Source organism: Pristis pectinata, chromosome 10 (genome assembly GCF_009764475.1).
Source record: "Pristis pectinata isolate sPriPec2 chromosome 10, sPriPec2.1.pri, whole genome shotgun sequence".
NCBI lineage: Eukaryota > Metazoa > Chordata > Chondrichthyes > Rhinopristiformes > Pristidae > Pristis > Pristis pectinata.
Window position 1 is genome coordinate 45,871,594 of NC_067414.1, and position 22,138 is coordinate 45,893,731.

The window sequence follows — 22,138 nt, forward strand, 5'->3', positions numbered from 1 at the left end:
CATTGCCTGGAGACCCAAAAGATTTAAGCCACCTTGCAAGCTATTTGCAAGAATTTTTCTGAACCAATAGATTTATATTGAATAATGCCTGACCTGAAATTGTTCTGGTAATTTAGCTGGAGGAAATGGAGAGAGATGCACATATCTTTTGCTGTTAATATTGATGCTTCTGGAAACACACTCACTTACATTGAGGAAGTAGTATGAATATTTTATGGTTATTCAAGCAACAATATGCTGGAAATTATTCAGGAAACCATCCACTCAGCATTTTTGCAGCTGCTATCAGTCATAGGTAGATTAATGGAACCTTGAATAATTGGGCTAATGACCCAGGAACTTTCTTTTAACTTCCATTCATCTATTTTTTTCTACTTGTTTCTGCATTTAAATGTCAAATCAGAAAGATAAAGTTCCTGACACTGAAGTACTTGCAGAAGCTAAGTTAACAAGTCTAATAACTCTTGTAAGATGAAAACACATCTGACAGCTTGATCACCTTTATCAGATGGAAGACTGGTATGTTGCAAAGTATGAATAACTTGAGCGTACTTCAAGCTTGCTGGGAAAACAACAGGTTGAAAGATGTTCTGTGAAAACCTTTAACATCAATACCGCAAACTGGGAAGATGTGGCTTCCAACAGGCCACACTGGGTGGCTCAGCATTAGAGAGAGGAAAGCACATCATATTTCAAGAGTCAATAGAATTTAAGCTTCCTTATCTGACCCCATGATTTATCATCACGTGTGTTGTGGACTATTGCTCAAAAATTGGACTCTACAACCTGGCAGAGCTTTAAACTGCTTTGACACTTGTTATTTCAGTCTTTCAGGATAGAGGGCTGCCATGAAATACATTACCTTAATTAATGAATGAATACAAAAATAAATGTTAAGTGCAGTGAATGTGCGAGGCAAGAGATTTTAATGGCCTGTCTTCCTTTAATCTATTCCTTTAAAACCCAGCTTTGAATGCTTCCCTTGTCTTTTGAGACTTAATTATTCCAAAATACTCTTGGCTTATCTTCTATTTTCCACCACCCACCCTCCATCCTTCTCCCCAATAAACTTAAGCTATTTAGAACTCTGTTACCCTTATTTTAACTTGCACCTGTTCACCTGATGCATGGTAACTTTCATTGCTTCCAAGTTGAGTTACATTTCAATTTAAAAATCCCTGTCTTTGTTTTCAAATCCATGCTTGGCCTCACCCTCCCTATTAGTGCCTCCAGCTCCAAGATAGGAACATTGAAAAGAGAAGTATGTGTAGGTGTAGGCACTCTCATGTCTACTGCATCATTCAAAAAGATCATGGCCAATTTTCTATCACGCTACTGCTTTCAAGTCAAGTTCAAGTCGAGTTTATTGTCATATGCACAAATATGGTGAGGTACAGGTACAGTGAAAAACTTGCTTTCAGCAGCATTCACAGGTACATAGTTCAGACAACATACAGAACATACGTTATACTAGACAGTGAAGAAAAGGACTGCAAAACAAGCCAGTGCGAAAAAAGCACAACTAGAAACCAGTCCATGGTAGTGCAAGAGGTGGTCCATAGTGTTCCATTGCTGAGGTAGGATTAGGGGTAAGAACCCGATGATTGTAGGAAAGTTGATGTTCCTGAACCTGGTGGTGTGGGACTTAAGGCTTCTGTATCACCTGTCTGACGATAGCAGTGAGAAGAGGCATGACCCAGATTGAGGCAATCCTTGACGATAGATGCTAACTCTTGAGGCAGCGCCTCATGTAGATGCTTTCAGTGGTGGGGAAGGCTGTCCCCGTGATGGACTGAGCTGCATCCACGACACTCTGCAGCCTCTTGCGTTCCTGTGCATTGGAACTACCTTCCCAGGCCATGATGCAACCAGTCAGGGTACTTTCTACAATGAATCTGTAAAAGTTTTTTAAAAGAGTATTTGGTGACATGTCGAATCTCCTTAAGCTTCAAAGAAAGTAGAGGTGCTGGTGTGCTTTCTTCGTGATTACATCTATGTGCTGGGCCCTGTATTACACCAATCTAAAGATATATTAATCTTTATCTTGGATATACTCAGTAACTGTTCCTCCACAGCACCTTTTGGCAAAGAATTCTGAAGACTAACCACCCTATTGGTGAAAAAAAATTTGTTTCATCTCAGTCCTGAATGGCTAATCCTTTGTACTGATACTGTGACCTATGGTTCCAGATATTCCAGCCATTGTTTCAGTATCTACCCTGTCAAGTCCCATAAGAAAATTCAGGGAGATCAAATGACTCTTGGCCCAGACTGTTCCATCTGCTGTCATCAAACATACTTGCCATCTCAAAAAATCAACTCGGTGAACCTTTGCTGCACTCCGTCCATCACAAGTATATCTTTGTTTACATGAGGAGATAGGCTTGTTTTCCCTTGAGTGAAAGAGGCTAAGAGATGACCTTATAGAGGTTTATGAGATTATGAGAGGCATAGGCAGAGTAGATGGTCAAAGTCTTTTTTCCAATGGTATCAAAAAGAGGACATAGTTTTAAGGTGAGAGATGGGATTTGAAGGGAATGTTTTTTTTACACAGAGAGTGGCTGATATCTGGAAGGCATTGCCAGAAGTGGTGGTGGAATCAAGTACAATTACTATGTTTATCAGGCATTTAGACAGACACCTAATTAGGCAAGGCATAGAAGGATATGGTCCTAATATGGGCACGTGGGATTAGTGTAGTTGAGCAAAAAGGTTGGCATGGACATGATGGGCAGAGGGGCCAGTTTCTGTGTTGTACAACTCTGACTTTATGGTAGTGTGTCAGTAGTAGTTCACTACTACTGCCTAATACAATTGGATCAAGGTGTCTCTACTATCATACTCAAATCCTCTTGCAATGATGGCTAACATTTCGTTTACATTTTTAATTGCTTGGTGTACCTGCACATTAGCTTTCAGTGATTTGCATGCAAGGATGCCCAGATCCCAATGAACACTGACACTTTTCAATCCCTTACCATTTTCCCACAGTATATTGTTTATGTCATGTGATTGCCCACTTGGTTAACCCTATATCCCCTTAAAACTTCTCTACATTCTCCTCTCAGCCAACACCGCCACCTAGCTTTGTATCATCGGCAAATTTAGACATGTTACACTTGATCTCCGCATCCAAATCATTGATCTAGATCATGAACAACTGGGGTCCCAGCACCAATCCGTGCAACCAACCAAAGGTCAACCCAAGCAGAAAATGGCTCATTTATTTCGACTGTTTTTTGTTTGTTAATCAGTCATCAATCTGGAGTTTGCCAGTATGTTACACCCATACTGTGAACTTTATTTTGTTTAATAATCTCTTGTGTAGCACTTTATTAAGGGCCTTCTGAAAATCTAAATACACTGACTGGTTTGCACTTATATATTCTGCTAGTTACAATAACAAAAAAGATAGATTTTTAAAATTTCCCTTTCATAAATTTTATTCAAGAGAAGTAATGGGGATAATCCTAGGAATTTCTAGACCAGTGAGTCTTACATCAGTGGTGGACAAACTATTGGAGAGGATTTTTATGGACAGGATTTACGAGCATTTGGAGAAACGTAGTCTTATCTGGGCTAGTCAGCATGGCTTTGTAAGGGATAGGTTGTGCCTCATGAGCCTAAGTGAGTTTTTCAACGAGGTGACAAAAATTGATGAAGGTAGAGTGGTGGATGTGGTATATGTGGATTTTAGTAAGGCGTTTGACAAGGTTCCCCATGGTAGGCTCATCTAGAAAGTCATGAGGCATGGGCTCCATGGAAACTTGGCTGTGTGGATTTGGAATTGGCTTGACCACAGAAGGATGATGGTGGTAGTAGATGGAGCATATTCTGCCTGAAGGACGGTGACTAGTGGTCTGTTCTGGGACCCCTGCTCTGTGATTTTTTTATAAATGTCTTGGATGAGGAAGCGGAGGGGTATGTTAGCAACTTTGCAGATGACATAAAGGTTGAAGGTGTTGTGGATAGTGTAGAAGATTGTTGTAGGTTATAATGGGATAGAGACAGGATGTAGAGTTGGGTGGACAAATGCAAGATGGAGTTCAATCTGGAAAAGTGAGAAGTGATACACTTGGGAAGATTGAACTTGAAGGCAGAGTACAAAGTTAATGACAGGTTTCTTAACAGTGTGGAGGAACAGAGGGATCTTGGGGTCCAAGTCCATAGATCCCTTAAAGTTGCTGCGCAAGTTGATAGGGTGGTTAAGAAGGCGTATGGTGTGCTGGCCTTCATTAGTGGTGGGGATTGAGTTCAAGAGCCATGAGGTAATGTTGCAGCTCTATGAAACTCTGGTTAGGCCACACTTAGGGTATCATTATAGGAAGGATGTGAAAGCTTTAGAACGGGTGCAGAGGAGATTTACCAGGATGCTGCCAGGATTAGAGAAAATGTTTTATGAGGAAAGGTTGAGCGAGCTAGGGCTTTTCTCTTTGGAGCGATGGAGGATGACTTGATAAAGGTGTTTAAGATTGAGGGGTATAGATAGAGTGGACAGCAAGCATCTTTTTCCCAGGGCAGCAATGGCCGATACCAGAGGATATCCATTTAAGGTGAGAGGAGGAAAGTTTAGGGGAGATGTCAAAGGTAGGTTTTTCACGCAGAGAGTGGTGGGTGCCTGGAACGCACTGCCGAGGGTGGTGGTAGAGGCTGATACAATAGGGACATTTAAAAGACTCAGATAGGCACATGGATGTAAGAAAAATGGAGGGTTATGGGCTGTGTAGGAGGGAAGGGTTAGATTGATCAGGGAGTAGGTTTACATGGTTCCCTATTTTCTGTCTCCTTAAATATCTGCGCTTCTCCAGATCTGACCTCTTGCATGCCTTTTACTTGCTCCACCATTGGCCCTGCCCTTGGTTATCATGGCCCTAAGCTTTGGAATTCCCTCAATTTCTCTCTTTCTTCCTTTGAGACATTTTATAATACCTCTTTAATGTCTCCATGTATGGCTTAATGTTAAAATTTCCTTCAAAAATACATTATGCAAATACTTCAACAATTTACGTTGTTTATATAAAAAATTAAATGGTAAATCGTCTCAAAGTGTTACACTGGTGCACTTTAAAAAGGAAATTTGAAACTGACCCATGAAAGGAGTTACTTAGACACCAAAATCTCACTCAGTTGGGGAGTTTTAAGGCATAAGAAGTTAGATTCATGGTTTCTCCAGGCACAAAACAATTAAATTAGGACATCAGCAGAGCAGTAAATGGAAGGATATCCATTCGTTTGAAGGACTAACTTCTAGAAATACAAAAGCATTTATGACAATTTCAGCTGCAGATGAATGAGGCAGGGATGATATATGGGTTTAAGTTGGTGATCTTGGTGATTTTGCAGATTGTTGGTTGAAACCTTATGTCAAGAACAAATCTGGCACCAAGATTGCAAACTATATGGTTCAACTTCAGACAATTGGAGAGGAATGGATTTGGTGGCTAGTGAACAGGGTTTGTGATATTGGCCCTTCCAGTATGTAGATGATAAAATTTCTGTTCACCCAATAATGATTGTCAGACCAACTATTTAACTGTTGAGAGACAGAAGAATAGTTGAGAATAGTGATGGGGTGGAGTGAGGTTGTCAGCAGGCGTGCCGAACAGAAGCTGTTTTCAAATGGTATCACTGAGGGGCAGCATTCATGGCAAATACAAACTGCTACCTACTGAAGAGTCTTGTATCTTCTGTGAGCCATTGCTCATGGCTCACAGACATCTGTCTGGCCAGATGAAGCCCATCTCAGCAACAATTAGCAATGGAAATACTAGATGGGATCAAAGCTTGGAATTATATGCATAGTAATGCTCTTCCTCTATAAAGTGGGTTGTTGGTGGCTCAGCAGCATGTTTTAATGGTTGGTGGAGGATGCATGTGTAGTGTCTTTAATTTATTTTTGGGGTCTTGGGTACTGAAGACATATCAAATGTTCTTCAGTTCATGCATTTTAAACAATATCTTTGCAACAAGAAATTGCTGGAAATCTGAAGCAAAAACAGAAAATGTCAGAAGCATTCAACATGTCTGTCAGCATCTGTGGCAAGAGAAACAGCTAACATTTCAGGTCTATGACACTTTAGCAGAGTTCTGACTTGCTGCGTGTTTTTGTTCATGATTTAAATTATGCTTTACCAAACATATCCACCTTCAAATGGTGAAAGTTCCACAGGATTGAAAGTGGTCATTACAATTTTACTACATGATTCCAATGTCTGGGAAACACAGTTTCCAATTATATCTGTCACACACTCTATCAAGAATTCAGCTGCTACATATGCTGTACAGACGGCTCAAGCTGTATATTCATTTCTTTGACTATCCTCTTTTTGGGTGGTTCCAGTCTGTTATTTACCCTTCCTCTTTGAGGTTTGTCTATATCCTCTTGCTATTGAATCTGAGTTAAATATATTGACCATCTTCAGAGACAGGTAATCTTTGTCTCAAAATAATAGCCAAAACTGTGTACATAATCTGAGAAAAGACTGGACTAATCTTATATGCAAATTTAGGATTATTATTTAAGATTGACATTAAATTCTATTTGGTCTATTTACAAATAATGTTCAATTTGCAGACTGCTTTTGTGAATTACTTGTCAGTAACTTCAATTCCTTTGGCTGTGTCCTGCGGAATCAAAGCATTTAGTTTTATTCCACTATAGATTAACTGATCCATTTTATAATTTTGGATTTAACTGACAACTGTTAAGCATCGGTCCAATTCCCCAAATCTCAACCTTCATTTATTAAGTCATTTTATTAGCCTGTTCTCAGTTTGGTATCACCTGCAAACATGCAGACTTTTCAGGGTAAGTTGTAAATAATTTCTACAGAAGGAAAGCATTTGGCCCATTGAGTCTATGCCAGCTCACAGGGCAATCTGATTCACCAATTTTCACTGTAACCTATTCGCCCTGCATTCCCAACAGTTGTAGCACCCACCTACACTAGGCACAATTTACAATGGCCAATTAACCTACCAATCCATATGTCTTTGGGATGTGGGAGAAAACCAGAGTGCCTGGGGGAACCCATGCTGTCACAGGGAGAATATGCAAACTCCACACTGACGGCACCTGAGGTCAGGATTGAACCCAGATGGTTGGAGCTATGAGGCAAACTGTGAGCTGTGATAAACATCTATCACATTCGGGACACCTAAAGCATTCTGTAAGTAATCTACTTGCTGGTGATCCAGCATGATGGTGACAATTTAGGCAGGAATTTTGGTTAGAATATCAGCAGAACTCTTCAAACATCAATTCTAGAAGCTTAACAGCAAATTAAGTAAGAAGATAGATGTTCTATTCATTATTTCATTCATAGCTGACATATTTGAGCACTATATTCCAATTGTCTAGTCCTTTTATCATTCTGAGAGTCTCCAACTAGAAATAAAACAATTTGAAGCCTTAAATTGAATGTGGTGCTCCAAAGGGTTTAGAAAAGCAGGGAAGGAAGTGAAACATGGAGGTCACTTATATGCAATCACAGGATTTACTTTTTCAGCATTTTTACATCAAATCCTTAAGTTCAAATGAATCATTGCAAAATCAGCCCTTGCTAATTACGTTCACCAGAACTGTTATTTAGACTGGATTCAATCATATTTGCAAAGGATGATGACACCTTGTGGAAGAAAATAAATATTACAGAGAGTTTCAAAGTCAAAGTAACGTCAAGGTGCACTTTGAAGCTACCTGTCTCAGATTGAAAGGTATTTTCAAGGTCCCAATCATCCAGAATCCTGTTTACCCTTTGCTTATCTCCAGTATGGTTGCAATTTTTAAATGGCTTGTTAGGAAAGAGCACTGTGCATGTTTGGTTATTGCAAATGTAAAGAGAAAATCACAGCATTCAAAAGATTTAAATATACGGCTGCTGAATGAGTATAAAAGTTAATTGTAACATTAATTAGTTGTAAAATTAAATAAAGTTGTGATATTCACAAGATAGAATAATTAAAATACAATTAACTGGTAATTAAACTGTTGAACATAAATAGAATACCAATAACTTACATTTTCTTAACTGAGTTCAGTTAAAATTTTTAAATTGTTTTAGGTATATTTTGTTAAACATGTTTAACAACTTCAAAAAAAATTAATAGCCTCATTAATTTTTAAGTTTTTGAATGTAAATAGGACCTCATCACTGAGGATTTGGATTGGTTTTGGAAAAGCAAGTCCTCTTGGGTCTTTCCACACAAAATGATATGCAGTCTATAAGTCGTCGGCAAGCTTAGTTTGCTGCTGACCAGAAAAGTGTAGGCCAAATATCTTTTGTTTTGTTTCAGTGCAAATTAACCTGATTAATTTATCTTTATATTAATCATGATTATTTGACAACCCTCATTTATGCTTATCTACTGACTATACAAAAAGCCAAGTATCTCACTATTTTTAATATGTAATGTCAGGAAACCTTCGGTGTGATCCAGTGAGATGGTCTGATCTCTGGATGTGCATTACCACTGTGGTGTTGGTACACAGCAGACTGATCTTAAACCAGCAATGTAAATGCACTTCAAAAGCCTGAAAAATTAACAATCAAATTCCCTTCTATGTTGCTGGTCACAGTTAAGCAATTTTCCATTTTATAATGACATTGGTTTTATGTTTTGAAATATGTATTACATAGTACAAAAATAAATCAGAAAACATTTTAGTAGAACATGGCAGAATGCCACAATCTGCCCTAAGCTTTGTGCTACTGCTTTCTTTGAAAGCTGTCTCCATTGTGCCCAATTAATTTTCCTCTTTTGCTTTTTTTAATGATGTAAACTTTGTGCTAGATCAAATGTAATACATTGATTTAAGTCACTTGATTCCAAAACTTCCACGTGTCGGGCTTGGTCATGCTTTTTATGCAGATATCTAACCCAAACTGAAAGTCAGGATTTTTCAAGCTTTCAGTTCTTTTGGAGTCCAAAGTACTCATTGATAATATTTGCACTAAAGCTTACATTTTAGTTAAAATGATCATTGCTCAATTGTTTCAATATTTATCTTAAATTGAACAAGCACATTCCTTGTACACGTCATTTAAATTTGTAATGAACAACAAAAAATGTTCACTCAGTATTATCACAAATTCTTCAATATTTGTTCTAATCAGTGCTGTTGACTCCATTGATGTCAGCTGACACATTTGAGACTTTAAAGTCAATTATGGCTAGTGTTTCATTCCTCAAGTGGCACTTTAACTGTCTTTCTTTTATTGCTGTTGCTGTACTAGTTCTCAGCAAAATATTACAGACAAGGAAGACCTTCTGCATGTCATTCCTTTGAGTCCTTCAAGGCTCTTTTAGTCCCAGACCCATAATCCTGTAAACAATTTCTTTTTGGGAGTTAATTTCAAAATTTCTCCAAATTATATTTTGATTTTTAAGGCTAAACCACTTTTAATTAGGAATGAAAAACAACTCAGTAATAAAACAATGCTATTTAACCAGACATGTTTCCTATTGCAATGGCAATTGGTAACGTACACAGACTTAATGGGAGAGAGAGAGATGGTCAAAAATCTGATACTAAGTAGATGGAATGGAGCTTGAGCTCTCAAGGTAAGACTGGTTTGTCCATAAAGCAATTGGGGCCTGTCATAAAGGAACATCTCAAGACTGAAGTAAATCATGGGAAAGAAATTGTGTGTGAAATAGATTCCTCTGGAGATCTAGTTCTTTGCTTGTGGATACTGGCATCATCTATGTTAATCTTGGGAGGAAAGGCCCAATGAAAGAGAAGCCAAACTGCGAGAAAGAAACAATGAAGGACAGTAAGGCTAGGGACTTAATATAATCTTAATGGTTTTATTTATACATTATTTAAATGTTTCACCCTTTGTTCTAAAGGTGTTAGTTGATCAGCTGAAGAATCCCTTAAGTGAGTTGTTAAAGCAGTTTTATTTTCTAGTTATTCTTAATTCATGGTTATCAAAGTGTGGATTGGTTCTTAATTTATTCTCAGGATATAGGCATTGTGAGCAAAGTTGGCATTTGGCATCCGTCATCCGTCACTAATTTCCCTTCTGAAGCTGCTGTTCAACGCCATCTTACAACTGAATTGCTTTCTCAACCACTTCAGATAACTATCAAACATGGAGTCACACAGAGGTTAGACTGGATCAGAATGGTAAGTAAGTTTCTTCTCTTATTGACATTGAAAGAAACATATACAGACAAAAGGATAATATTGGGGTTGTTTGCAGTATGATACACAACCCTGGCATCTTCACTGAGCAAGCACTAACAGTTAAAATCCAAAATGCACAGTTAAAATTCCATAACTGCAGGACCTAGATTTTCCTGAGAACTAAGTAATTCCATAGGAAGTTCAAGAATGTTGCGCAAACATGCATAAATCCAGATATCCTTGCATATAGTCAGAGATAATTTCCCAAATGTGCTTTGATATTTGATACCTACAGTTCTTTACTTAATTAGGACATCTGTCTGCTAAACAGAGACTGAATTCTGTCAATGGAGAGGGTTGGTTAGGAGAAAGGCATATCACATGGAATTTTTGAATTAAGCCAACCAGAATATCTTTAAAATAACTGTATATTTAAGTCTTTACATTTAAAAATAAAACTTTTTTAAAATGTTTCAGGAGCAAAGTTTGGCAGGTTATCAAAGTATTTGTGGGTAGGGTTGCTCTTTATGTTTGGGAAGTTGTGTGATTTGCAGGACTTTGACAATCAATCAGAAAGAAGCTGGATTCAGGGACCCACCAAGATGTGTTCTGGGTCAGGAAGCAGTGAGGAATCTTTGGAAATTCAGGCCCAACAACTCCCAATGTCTTAAAACTAATAATGTCACCTTTGTGCTTAATCTACTCCATGCACTAAACTCTGTTTTTGTGACCTTCTCCAGAACTACACTCCTATTCCTTTTCAAATGTTATTACCTCCATATGTTTATCTTTTCTTCTCCCCCATCCATTGTCAGCCATGTCATTTCAGTAGCTAAGTACAACCCCACTAATAACCTCTTCTTAATATCCACATTTTTGGCCAAGGTTTTAGTCAACTCCCTTACCTACTGTAATTTGCATTCACCTATGTGAAATGCATTATTCTTTTCTCTTGTCACAACAAAGACTCACAACAAAAATGGCTTTTCTTTTCATTTATTTTTTATCGAAGGTGTTCAGGAAGGAATGTACAAACTGTCAGAGAATTGTGATCACAGAATATGTATAAAATGATACCAAACTGATTCCAAACCGCGCGCACACACACACGCACCCAAGCATACACACACACAGTGCTAACAGTAACCACCAGAGAATTTTAACTGAGTTTCTGATAGGCTCAAGATGAGTAATGTTCTTGAATCCCTGTCAACCAACTACATTTTCGTTGGTGACACTTTACCTGCACATTTAATTGTGAGAAGAAAGTAAACATTTTAAACACCCTGCACACAATGGCTGAGAATTGTACATTAATTAAAATACCAATTCTTTAGATAATGTATCTATCACCGTACATTTTATAATTGTTGCTTTAGAAAACATACATAAAAATATTTTTATTTTTGTTGAAGTAGACAGTCAAACAATTTACAACATTTGAGGCTCATATAAAGGGAATGTTTTAATTTGCAGAAGAAATACACAAATAGATATTGTGTAAAAATAAATCAAAATACAGAAGAGCTGAAATCAATTCACATATTGAATATCTGCCATATTTTAGAAGATCTGTCAAGTGCAATATTTGTCCTTTGGGTCCATTCCACACCATCAATTTTGGAACTTCAATAATTCACTACATCACCTCATATAGGGTTTTTGATTTCCCTATCTTCAGATCTCAAACAAATTAGCAGAAATAAAAACATTCATGATTTATCCAGCACACTGATTTTTATCTGCGCTCTACAAAATAAGGAAAAAATAAAATAGCATTTATATTAAGATCTCAATTTATAACAGTCAATTAAACAGAAATAGAAACGACTCCACAAAGAAAGTCTCTTACGTTTAAGTTTTATAAATGCGTGACTTAGGAACAAACGAAAGCAAAAGAAAATGGTTCTTTATGAATAAATCTCTGGATGTTAAATTAATTATGGCTTTTTTGCAACATGGCAAAAATTGCAGCTCAAAGCAGACATCTCCTCACAGAGGAGGTTAGAGTTGTTGCAGACCTCTGCAGTCTTGTATTAATTATATGGCAGCATGCATGTTGCATATTACAATTTATTTTGCTTTGTTTTACAGCACGCACATTTGGATTAAAATAATGAATGTTTAGATGGTCCAAAGTATTTGCATTGATTTACTGAATTTGGTCATTTTTGCCTATGATTGGTAATGGATGAGCTTCAGAGTTGAATATCCAGTGGTCCAGTGAAAGGAGGTCATCATCGGAGAACATCAAATAAAGATATCTGAGGGTAAGCAATAAGCATTTATATTAATATGGATGGATACAGTAACATGAGAATACACTGATTTTACTCAACATAGGTCAAAGCCTGAACGGTCACACATAATATTCTTGATATGCAGCACTTATGTAGGATTTTAATATCATGCACAATTTTAGATTCCTATACACCTATTAACAATACTGTTCCATAGACAGGAGTTGCAACAAACACACACTATTCGAAGTCTTCTTGGATTCTAACATTGACCCTGATTTGCCATTAATCTTATCAATTTAAGAAACTTGTTATACCAAAGCACTTAATCAACAGTCATTATCTCAGCACATATCTGTGGCCTTTTTTCATAATTTTAAATTCAGATGGGGAGATGTGCACAATTTCTCGGCTGTTGACAATGTGCTTTACAAATCCTTTAGTGCTAATGGAAGAAAACTATACTTTCAAGGAGTTTGCTTTCACTTTTTTCAAGCAGCTAATTTGGCACTTGATTGGAAAAAGTAATAGTGTTGCTTATGCATTTATGGCATATATTGGCAGATTCAGCAGCTCATAACAATCATGCGTAAGCATCAACTACACCAGTAAAGTGCTAAAATGTGACCAGCACTGTTAAAAAAAAATACAGCAAGCATGGAATTTACACCCACATAAGGCATTTAACAACACGTCTGTTCCATTGAGTTCAATCATTGCCGATTTATATTTTAAATCAATTTACCCGCATCTTACTTCCTCACTTTAATGTCCTTAACCAGCAAAAATCGCAGTTAGAAAAATGTCAACATTCTTTGCCTTTTGTGCAAATGACCTGCAGACAGGCACTTCTCCTTGATTGAAATCCAAAGCAAGTGCTGGAATTCTGAACTAAAAACAGAAAATGCTGGAAATACTCAGTATATCAGGCAGCATCTGTGGAGTGAGAATTAAATCTGAAATGTTTATTCTCTTTCTCTCTCTACATATACTGCGTGACCTCCTGTTTTGTGTTTTTGTTTGTAGTAGTTCTTGACTTCATTCCTAATCAGCTTGGCTCTAATTTTATTATGCCCTTTTAAAATAGTTTTACTGTACCTATTCTACTGAATCCCTTTATAAAACCTTTGATTAGATCATACTCTGGCTTCTGAACTCAAGGTGAAACAGTATGTGAACCCAACCTGCCCCTTAAATTTATCCTTTGAACCTAGATATCATTCTTCTGAACTTGAACCCATCTCTAAGGCCAGTACATTTTCTTCCACTGGAATGGGTATAGAGTACTAATTTAATGAAGCCTTTAATTTTCGGAGTTCCCATTATAGTTCATTGTAAATCAAAAAAATGTTGGAATAAATTGGGAAACAATGCTCAGAGTAAACTAAAAGCTAGAAGAACATTTGTAGGTTAAAAATCTCCCTCGTACATTCAGAAATCACACTAAAAACCACGGTCTGAATTTTGCAATTGTATATACTGAGTATATCAGGCCTTATCATCTTTAATACATGAATAAGACAGCAACTTTTAGTGACTTCCCAAATGCAAACATCTGGAAGTTGCTGTGGTAGACATCCAGCTCTCCCACAAACATTTATGTTATCAATACCTCACTAAGGCACTGGCCACAAAAATTCACGGAGGTATGCGAACATGCTGAACCTCTTGGATTAAACGTATACGAAATGATAGCAGTTATTACTATCCCCTAATTGCCCTTCAGAAGGTGGTGATTATTCGCTTCTTTGAAAACTGGAGATAATGTAAAGAGGGTACAGTTAGGGAGTTTCAGGATTTTGACCTGGGAATGAAAGAGAACAATATATGCTCATCAGAAAATATGTGTGGCTTGCAAGTAACTTTCTTGGGTGTGATGTTCCACATGCTGGTTTCCCTTGTATCTATAAGATAGAGTTCATGGGCTTGAAAGAGTCTGTGAAAGGAGTCTTGGTGAGTTTTACAAGACATTATGTAGATGATGCACATTGCAACCACAGTGTATTCTTTAGTTTGATTAAGGGAAAACAAGTTGAATAAGGGAAAACAGTGGAAAGGGAGCTGATCATGGATGGTGTTGGGCTTCTTGAGTATTGTTGGAAATTGCTCATCTGGACAAATGAAAAATATTTGTCATGTTCCAAACAAGGCAATATGGACATTGGAAAGCTTTGGGAAGTCAGGAACTAGCTTACTGGTTAGAAGATATTTATAATCTTGTCTATGCTTGTGTTCAGAGTATTTATAAGATTGTATTGATAAAGTTTCTGGTAAATTGTAACACCTAAGATAATGGGAGGCTCGACAATGACAATTCCATGGAACATCAAGGGGAGGTAGTTAGTTTCTCTTTTGTTGGAGATAGTTTATGCTTGGCAATAAGTGATATGTATTGCTTGTCAGTTTACTTCTGAACATTGTACAGGTCTTCCTGTTTGTGGGAATGAATGCTTTGTTAAATGAGGAGTTGAAAACAGAACTTAAGGTTGTGATATCATAATGAATATTCCCCCTTCTTGACCTTACAGTGTCAGGAAGGTCATTGATGAGACAGCTAAATACTATCCACACAGCACCTACAGCAACGTCCTAAGACTGAAATGAATGATCTCCAACACCCACAACAATATGTCCTTGGTATGATTCCAACCAGTGGAGATATTTTCCCCAAAAGTGTCTCTTTGTACGGCAACTCTCCTAAGATCCCTGCTATTCACTCTAAATGTCCTATCAGAATTTGACTAATCCTGACTCTTTCCATAGATGCTACCTAAGTTGCTGGGTATTTCAGCATTCTCTTTTATTTAAGACTTCCAGCATTACGGTGTTTTGTATCTCTCAGTTCCAAATTTATTTACTTTTTTTCTCATTCATCTCTCTCCAGAGAGAACAGTTCAATTACAACCCTTCACCACCTTCTCTCAGGCACCAGCACAGACATTCCTTATTTTCTTCACCCTCATTCTCTAAAGGTTGAAATATGTTTGACTTCTAACTCTTCATTGTTTTAATCATCAATTTTAAACAAAGTAGCAGGCAATCAGAAGCTCATTAATTCTCCATCCCATTCCCACTCTGACCGATCTGTTAGTGACTTCCTGCACTGTTATAACAAGGCCCAATGCGATCTCGAAGAACAGCACCAGATTTTCTACATGGAAGTGTTGCATATTTCTAGATTCAATACTGAATTCAACAACTTCAGGTAACTCACTTTCTCTCTGTATCAGAACAGGCTGTAAATCATTCCTAATCTGTTGTGCATATCATGCAGCCTTGTATTTCACAATTTTTTACACTCCTTTGTCTGTATTCTCATTCTCTCACTGCTCCCTTCAATATATCCACTGGATGCCTCCAAAACTTAACCTCTTGGCAACCTTAGCTTTGCTCTATTGCAGATGTTCCCTTTGTGTTATCCATCCCTCCCCCATCTTTTCTGTTAAAGTTAACTTGTTTTGTCTCTTTCCCAGGTCTGATGAAAGGGTCTTTGACTTGAAATGTTCACTCTGCACAGATGCCTGCACGACATTCAATTTTTAATACCACTTAATGTTTCAGATTTGCCATCCTTCATCAGAAAGAGAAAAACATGTTATTCTAGGTAACAGTAAAGATAGAGGAGGGAGAACCCTAATAGGGTGAAGGCATGTGTCCAGTGGAATCAGATTAAGCTACCATGGCTGTGTAATTCATTGTTTATGTCATTCTGCCCTACTGGGACATACCCAGCAGGCCAGACTATGTGTAGACAGGAAAAAGGTCGAAGGTAAGAATAGTTCTTATATGGACAGGCAGTAAAGGGAGTTATCTAAATGTTGGAGAATTCGATATTGAGTCCACAAGGCTGCAAGGAGTCTTGCAAGGAGCCAAGAGTTGTTGTTCCTTGAGCTAGAATTGGGCCTCATTGCAAAACTGCAGAAGGCCGTAGAGAGATCAGGGTGAGAGTGGATGGTGAATTTCAGCGGTTTTTGTCAAGGTTCATCTTGAGCAACCACAAAACACAGTGCTCTGTGCTCCAGGGCTGTTCTTAGGGATGCTGACTGTTGCTGGAATATCAACAGCTTGGTGAAAAAATGCACTTTGGTCTGTCTGAAATTAGTTGGTTTTCCAGTGCAAGGAGATGCCTGCAACTGAAGGCTGCCCACTGGCACATTCCAAGTTGCAGGACTATGTGCTGAGGGACACACTGAGGCTTGATACAGCCACTGCAAAGGCTCTATGGTGAAACATCACAGCCTCAGGTCCTGTTGACATTGAAAATTGAGGAGCTGGGCCCTGTATAACAGCCTCTCAAATGTTTCACTGATGGAACATTAGGGATGCAACATTGGGGACTTTGACACTTTAAGTAAATGTATTGAAGTGTTTGGTATTGTGAATGAAAATAATGACATGTCCTGAATGTATTAGTGCATGCTGTGTTACTGTGACTTAAGTATACTTCTGCAAAATAAAACTTTGCAGCAGTTTTTGTCAAAAACTTGCAAAAATTCAACCTGTTTTCCCTTATTCAAACTAAAGATTGCCTGTTTACTTTATATAATACCTGCACAGTTGCAAAAACATAGGAAAGTAATATTTCCCTTTTCTTCTACCCGTATTTCATAATGTGAAGTAAAATATGTCATACAGCGATTGACACAGAAGTATATGTCAATGCCTGCTGTTACAGAATAACTAACAAGAAAAGCAGAGACAAGAGCTGTAGTCAGGCTGAATATAAATACGTAATTCGAAACTACCAAACTTCTCCAGAAAGTGAAAGAATTATTCCCATTCATACAGTTTCTGTCCTTATAATGAAAACAATGACAGGTAAATGGCTATCTAAAAATTTTACCAGATATGGTTATGTGGGGGGGAAAAAAATTCCAAAATGCATATATAAGCAATTTTAATTAAGTTGATTTGTAGTTGAACTGATTATCATAATATACAAAAGATGTCTTGCTACTTTTACATGCAGAGATTAGGTTAGACTAGTTAGATGACATATTAGTGATAATAAATTCTATGACTTCCATCAGAATTTCATTCTTTCTATCAATCATTTCCCAGTGTAATTAGAATGTCCTTCAGACATACATTCAGAATTGGAAGCTGCCTCTCAGCCCAGCATGATTTCTCTAAATAAAAATTGTTCACTCTCAGATCTTCCTGCCCATTTCCAGTTGTCAGTACTGCAAATATTACTCACGGATGTTTTGAAGGCGCCAAATTAATAATTTTTCTCTTACTGCTTACTTTAAAGTTTCTGCCAGAAAGAAACTCTGTTGCACATCATCATGAGTTGGTTGACTGGAATAAACATCTCTAATTCCAGAATATCCAGCAGCTACTCTGCAATTCTTCTCTAGAGCCTAATTGGGAATAAAGCAACATAATTGATGTCTGTTTTGACAAAAATAAAATCATTGTCAGATTAATAACAAAACTTACCCATCAGATTCATTGTTCTTCTCAACATTAGCATGCTGAAAACTCACAGCAACTATCCATATTTATCACGTATATATATTGCTTACACAAAAAGCACTTCCTGTGTAAAATCAAACCTTCCCTTGCAACATGATTACATTGAATGAAATGGGAAATGAATGTCATAGATATATTTAAGGAGAAGCTTGGTAAGTACAAGATGAAGGACCTGTAGGATATGTTAGAATTAGAAGAAGAATTGTGGGGCAAGGCTTCTATGGACCAGAAACTCTGCCAGGGACTTGTTGGGTTTTACACCCTCTATTTACTTTGTAAATACTTGTAAAACCTCGACCAATAGAGTGACAAATAAAATGCGCGAAACCAGAATTATGAAGGAAATTGTTACCATTAATACCATTCACTAAAATTTTGTACATTCATGCTTTGTGAATAGATACTTGAGGTCATTTTCTCAATCATTTCAAAAAAGCTAAAGCTGGTTATTAAGGGAAACAAATAACAATGTGTGGTAAAATGTAGACCCTTTACCTTGAGTAGCTTGAATTGAACAGAATCAAAATTGATGGATACAAAACATCTCTCTCTTTGTTAACTGCAAAGATTTTACAAAATGAGATTTTGAACTCATTTGCTGAGAATGCACCTTGGTAAATCAGGGTCACACACACAATTTATTAAAATACATGTACTGAAAAATAGTGCCTTTGTTATTTCTCAAAATGTACTTCCAGCAGACTAAATTGTTCACTTTAAATGTAATTCCATACCACTTTTAACTGCTTTTTTAACATTACTGACTTCCTCAAATATGACAGCAAGTGACATGATTTGTCAATTAATAACTTAATTGAGAAAATCTGCCTTTGCGTTCAATAATCTTTGGTTAATACTTGACGTTTTTTGTATCATTAAGCAAATAGTTAAACGGTAATGAAGACATTTAACCACGAATGCAGGAACTCGAGCAAATTGACTGGAGTCGAAATGGGGATGCTAACACTTGCATATTCAAAGATTTTTTTTGATATTAATGGAAATAAGGAACATGGGGTTAGTGTAGGCAAGTTGCACTCAGGTAAAAGATCTCATTGAATGGTAGAATAGGCAAGAGGATCTACAAGGCTTGCTTTTATTTCTCATATTCTTGTGTTAACTCCATTGCCATGCCAATCCTCAGGGATTGTGATCTTAAATTTTCTTTTTAGAAAAATAAGAAGCCACTGGCCTGGAGGGGAAAATCCTTGTGTACTTTTAAATTGATAAGTAATGGCATAAAGTCTCTCTCACCTGACCTAATGCTCCATATCTGCAAAAACCATACATTTACGCATGGCAAACTAATCCCTTGAAATTTGGGGAGAATCCAGAAAATGCTGTATATCTTCTTTTCTTTCTGCTTCCTTGGTCATATCATATGAAATGAAGTCCATATCTAATCCCACTTGCCTGCATTAACTCCATTTCCCTCTAAGACCTTCTCATTTAAATACCTGTCCTGATGCCTCTTAAATGTTGTTACTGCTCCTGCTTCCACCACCTCCTCAGGCAGCTTAATTTAGATACCAACTAACCTTTGTGTGAAAAATTTGCTCCTCGGATCTCCTTTAAGCCTCTTCCCTTTCACCTTAAGCCTATGCCCTCTGGTTTTAAACACCCCTACCATGGGAAACAGACATTGGCTATCTACCCTGTCAATGCCTCTCATAATTTTATATACCTCTACCATGTCACCTCTCAGCCTCCTTCAGACCCAGCAATCTGTCATCATACCTCAAGCCCTCCAATCAGGGTAACATTCTTGTGTACCTTTAGCTTAATCACATCCTTCCTATAGTGTGGTGACCAGAACTACACACAATCGTCCAAGTGTGGTTCAACCAATATTTTGTACAACTGTAACATGACATCCCAACTCTTATACTCAATACCTCCACCAGTGATGACAAGGATGCCATACACCACCTCCACCACCCTGTCTATCCATGTTCCAATTTTCAGGGAACTATGTACTTGTACCTCAAGGTGTCTCTGTTCAACAACACCTGCTCAGGCTCTGGGGATTTATCCACTTTTATGCAATCCTAGACCTCCAATGCTGCCTCCTTTGTAATGTTGAAATGCTCCGGGATATCATTATTCCCTCCCTTGAACTCACTGGCTTCCATGTCCTCCTCCATGGCAAATACAGATGAGATGTATTCATTTAAGACCTCGCCCATTTTTAGTGGTTCCACACATAGATCACCACACCGATTCTTAAGGGGACCTACTCTTTCTAGCTACCCTTTTGACCTTAATAATATATTTATAGAATCTTTTGGAATTCTCCTTTATCTATTTTGCCAGGGATAACTTACTTATGGTCCCTTTTTGCCTTCCTAATTTTCTTCTTAAGTGTACTCCTTCATCCCCTATACTCCTCAAGGGACTCACTTGATTCCAGCTGCCTGTACTTGAAATATGCCTTCTTTTTCCTGACCAGATCCTTAATATCCCTTGTCAACCAAGGTTCCATAATCTTGCTGGCCTTGCCTTTCACTCCAACAGAAACGTGCTGGCCCCGAACACTTCCTATGTCACTTTTGAAAGCCTCCCACTTGCCACACGCCCCCTTTACATGCAAACAGCCTCTCCCAATCAACTTTTGCCAGTTCCTGTTTTATCCCATTGAAATTAGCCTTCCTCAATTTAGGACTTTGAACTTGAGGACAGTCCTATCTTTTTACATAACCATATTAAAACTAATAGACTTATGGTCGCTGATCCCAAAGTACTCCCCCACTGACACATCAACAACTTGCCCAGCCTTATTTCCTAAGAGAACATTAAGTGTAGCCCCTTCTTTGGTAGGGCCATCTACATAATACTTAAGAAAACTTTCCTGGACACATAACAAATTCTGCCCCATCTCATACCTTAGCATTAAGGCAGTCCCAGTCAATATTAGGTAAGTTAAAATCATTTACCATCACAACCCTATTATTTCTACACCTATCTGTAATTTCTCCATATATTTGCTCTTCTAATTCCTGCTGACTACTGTGGGCCCTACAGTATCATCCCATCAAAGTGATCACCCTTTTCTTCTTTCTAAGTACAAACCAAACTGGACATTCCCCCCGGGATATCTTCTCTAAAGTACTGCCATGATGTTCTCCCTAATCAATAATGCAATTCCCCTTCCTCTATTACCTCCATGTCTCACGCCAGAAGCATTAATACTGTGGACGCTGAGCTGCCAATCCTACCCATCCCTCAACCATGTTTCCATGATAGCTGTAGCATCAAAATCCCACATGCTGATCCATGCCCTGTGTTCATCTGTCTTACCTATGAGGCTTCTTGCATTGAGGTAAATAGAGTTTAGCCTACCAGACCTTCCATACTCGCTGTCCTGTTGTGCTTACTGGATTTGCTTGCTCTAACTTCTATACTTACTTCAACTTTCTCATTCATTAGACTACTATTTTGGGTCCTACCCCCCTACCAGACGAGTTTAAACTCACCCGAGTATCACTAGCAAATCTCCCCACAAGGATATTGGTCCCCCTCAGTTCAGATGCATCCCATCTCTCTTGTACAGGTCACCTCTGTCCCAGAAGAAATCCCAATGGTCCAGAAAGCAGAAGCCCTCCTGCCTGCAACTGATCTTGAGCCACACATTCATTTGCCCTATCCTCCTTTTCCTACCTTGCTAGCACGTGACATAGGGAGTAATCCTGAGATGGCAACCCTAAATGTCCTGCTTTTTAACCTTCTGCCAAACTCTCTATATTCACTTTGCAAGACTTCTTCCTACCTTTGTTTGCTGATGTACAGTGTTTAGTTTCAGTGAAGAAAGTTTAAAGAAAATCGCCTTAGAGCCCAAGAATTGTCATTAACAATTAATGCCAAGGAAAGAAGAACAATAGCCTTCATTAAAAATATAAAAATGCTAAATGACATGTAAAAGACAGGAAGTGTAGCTGAATTACACCATATACTGGGTGCAGTCCATGATTAAGAAATTGATGCAAAATGAGAACCTGCTGGAATCATAGCCCATATAGCTATCAGATATGGTGGACATAACATTTGAAAATCAGTGGTTAATGTTTAAACTGCTGATTTGAGAAGGACAAAAGACCCCACTGAAAAGGCCAACAGAAATATACATGGTTTAATGACATTAAGGTGGTCAACTGGAATGCAGAACTAGCCCAGCAACTTTGCCACCAAAGCTGCCAAATTCTAAATCAGAGACAAGCACTGGAAAAGGAGGATAGTAACATGTCTGGTGTCAACAATGGGACTGAGCCAACCAGTAGTGCAGGTCTAAAGG

At 37.9% G+C, this 22,138-nt stretch overlaps 1 protein-coding gene across 2 annotated transcripts in view; it reads right to left on the reverse strand.

The window, feature by feature from the left end:
• Window positions 1–11,112: 11,112 nt before the first annotated feature.
• Window positions 11,113–22,138, reverse strand: part of man1a1 (mannosidase, alpha, class 1A, member 1) — a 340,636-nt gene continuing 329,610 nt past the window's right edge. The window contains exons 11-12 of one of the 2 annotated variants that reach the window (XM_052025482.1): window positions 17,620–17,735; window positions 11,113–12,396 (exon numbers count right to left, since the gene is read on the reverse strand). In XM_052025482.1, the coding sequence (XP_051881442.1) occupies window positions 12,285–12,396; window positions 17,620–17,735 (228 nt within the window). In that variant the 3' untranslated portion in view covers window positions 11,113–12,284. Of the gene's footprint in view, window positions 12,397–17,612; window positions 17,736–22,138 lie in introns of both variants that reach the window. The other variant, XM_052025483.1, reaches the window with a different exon arrangement.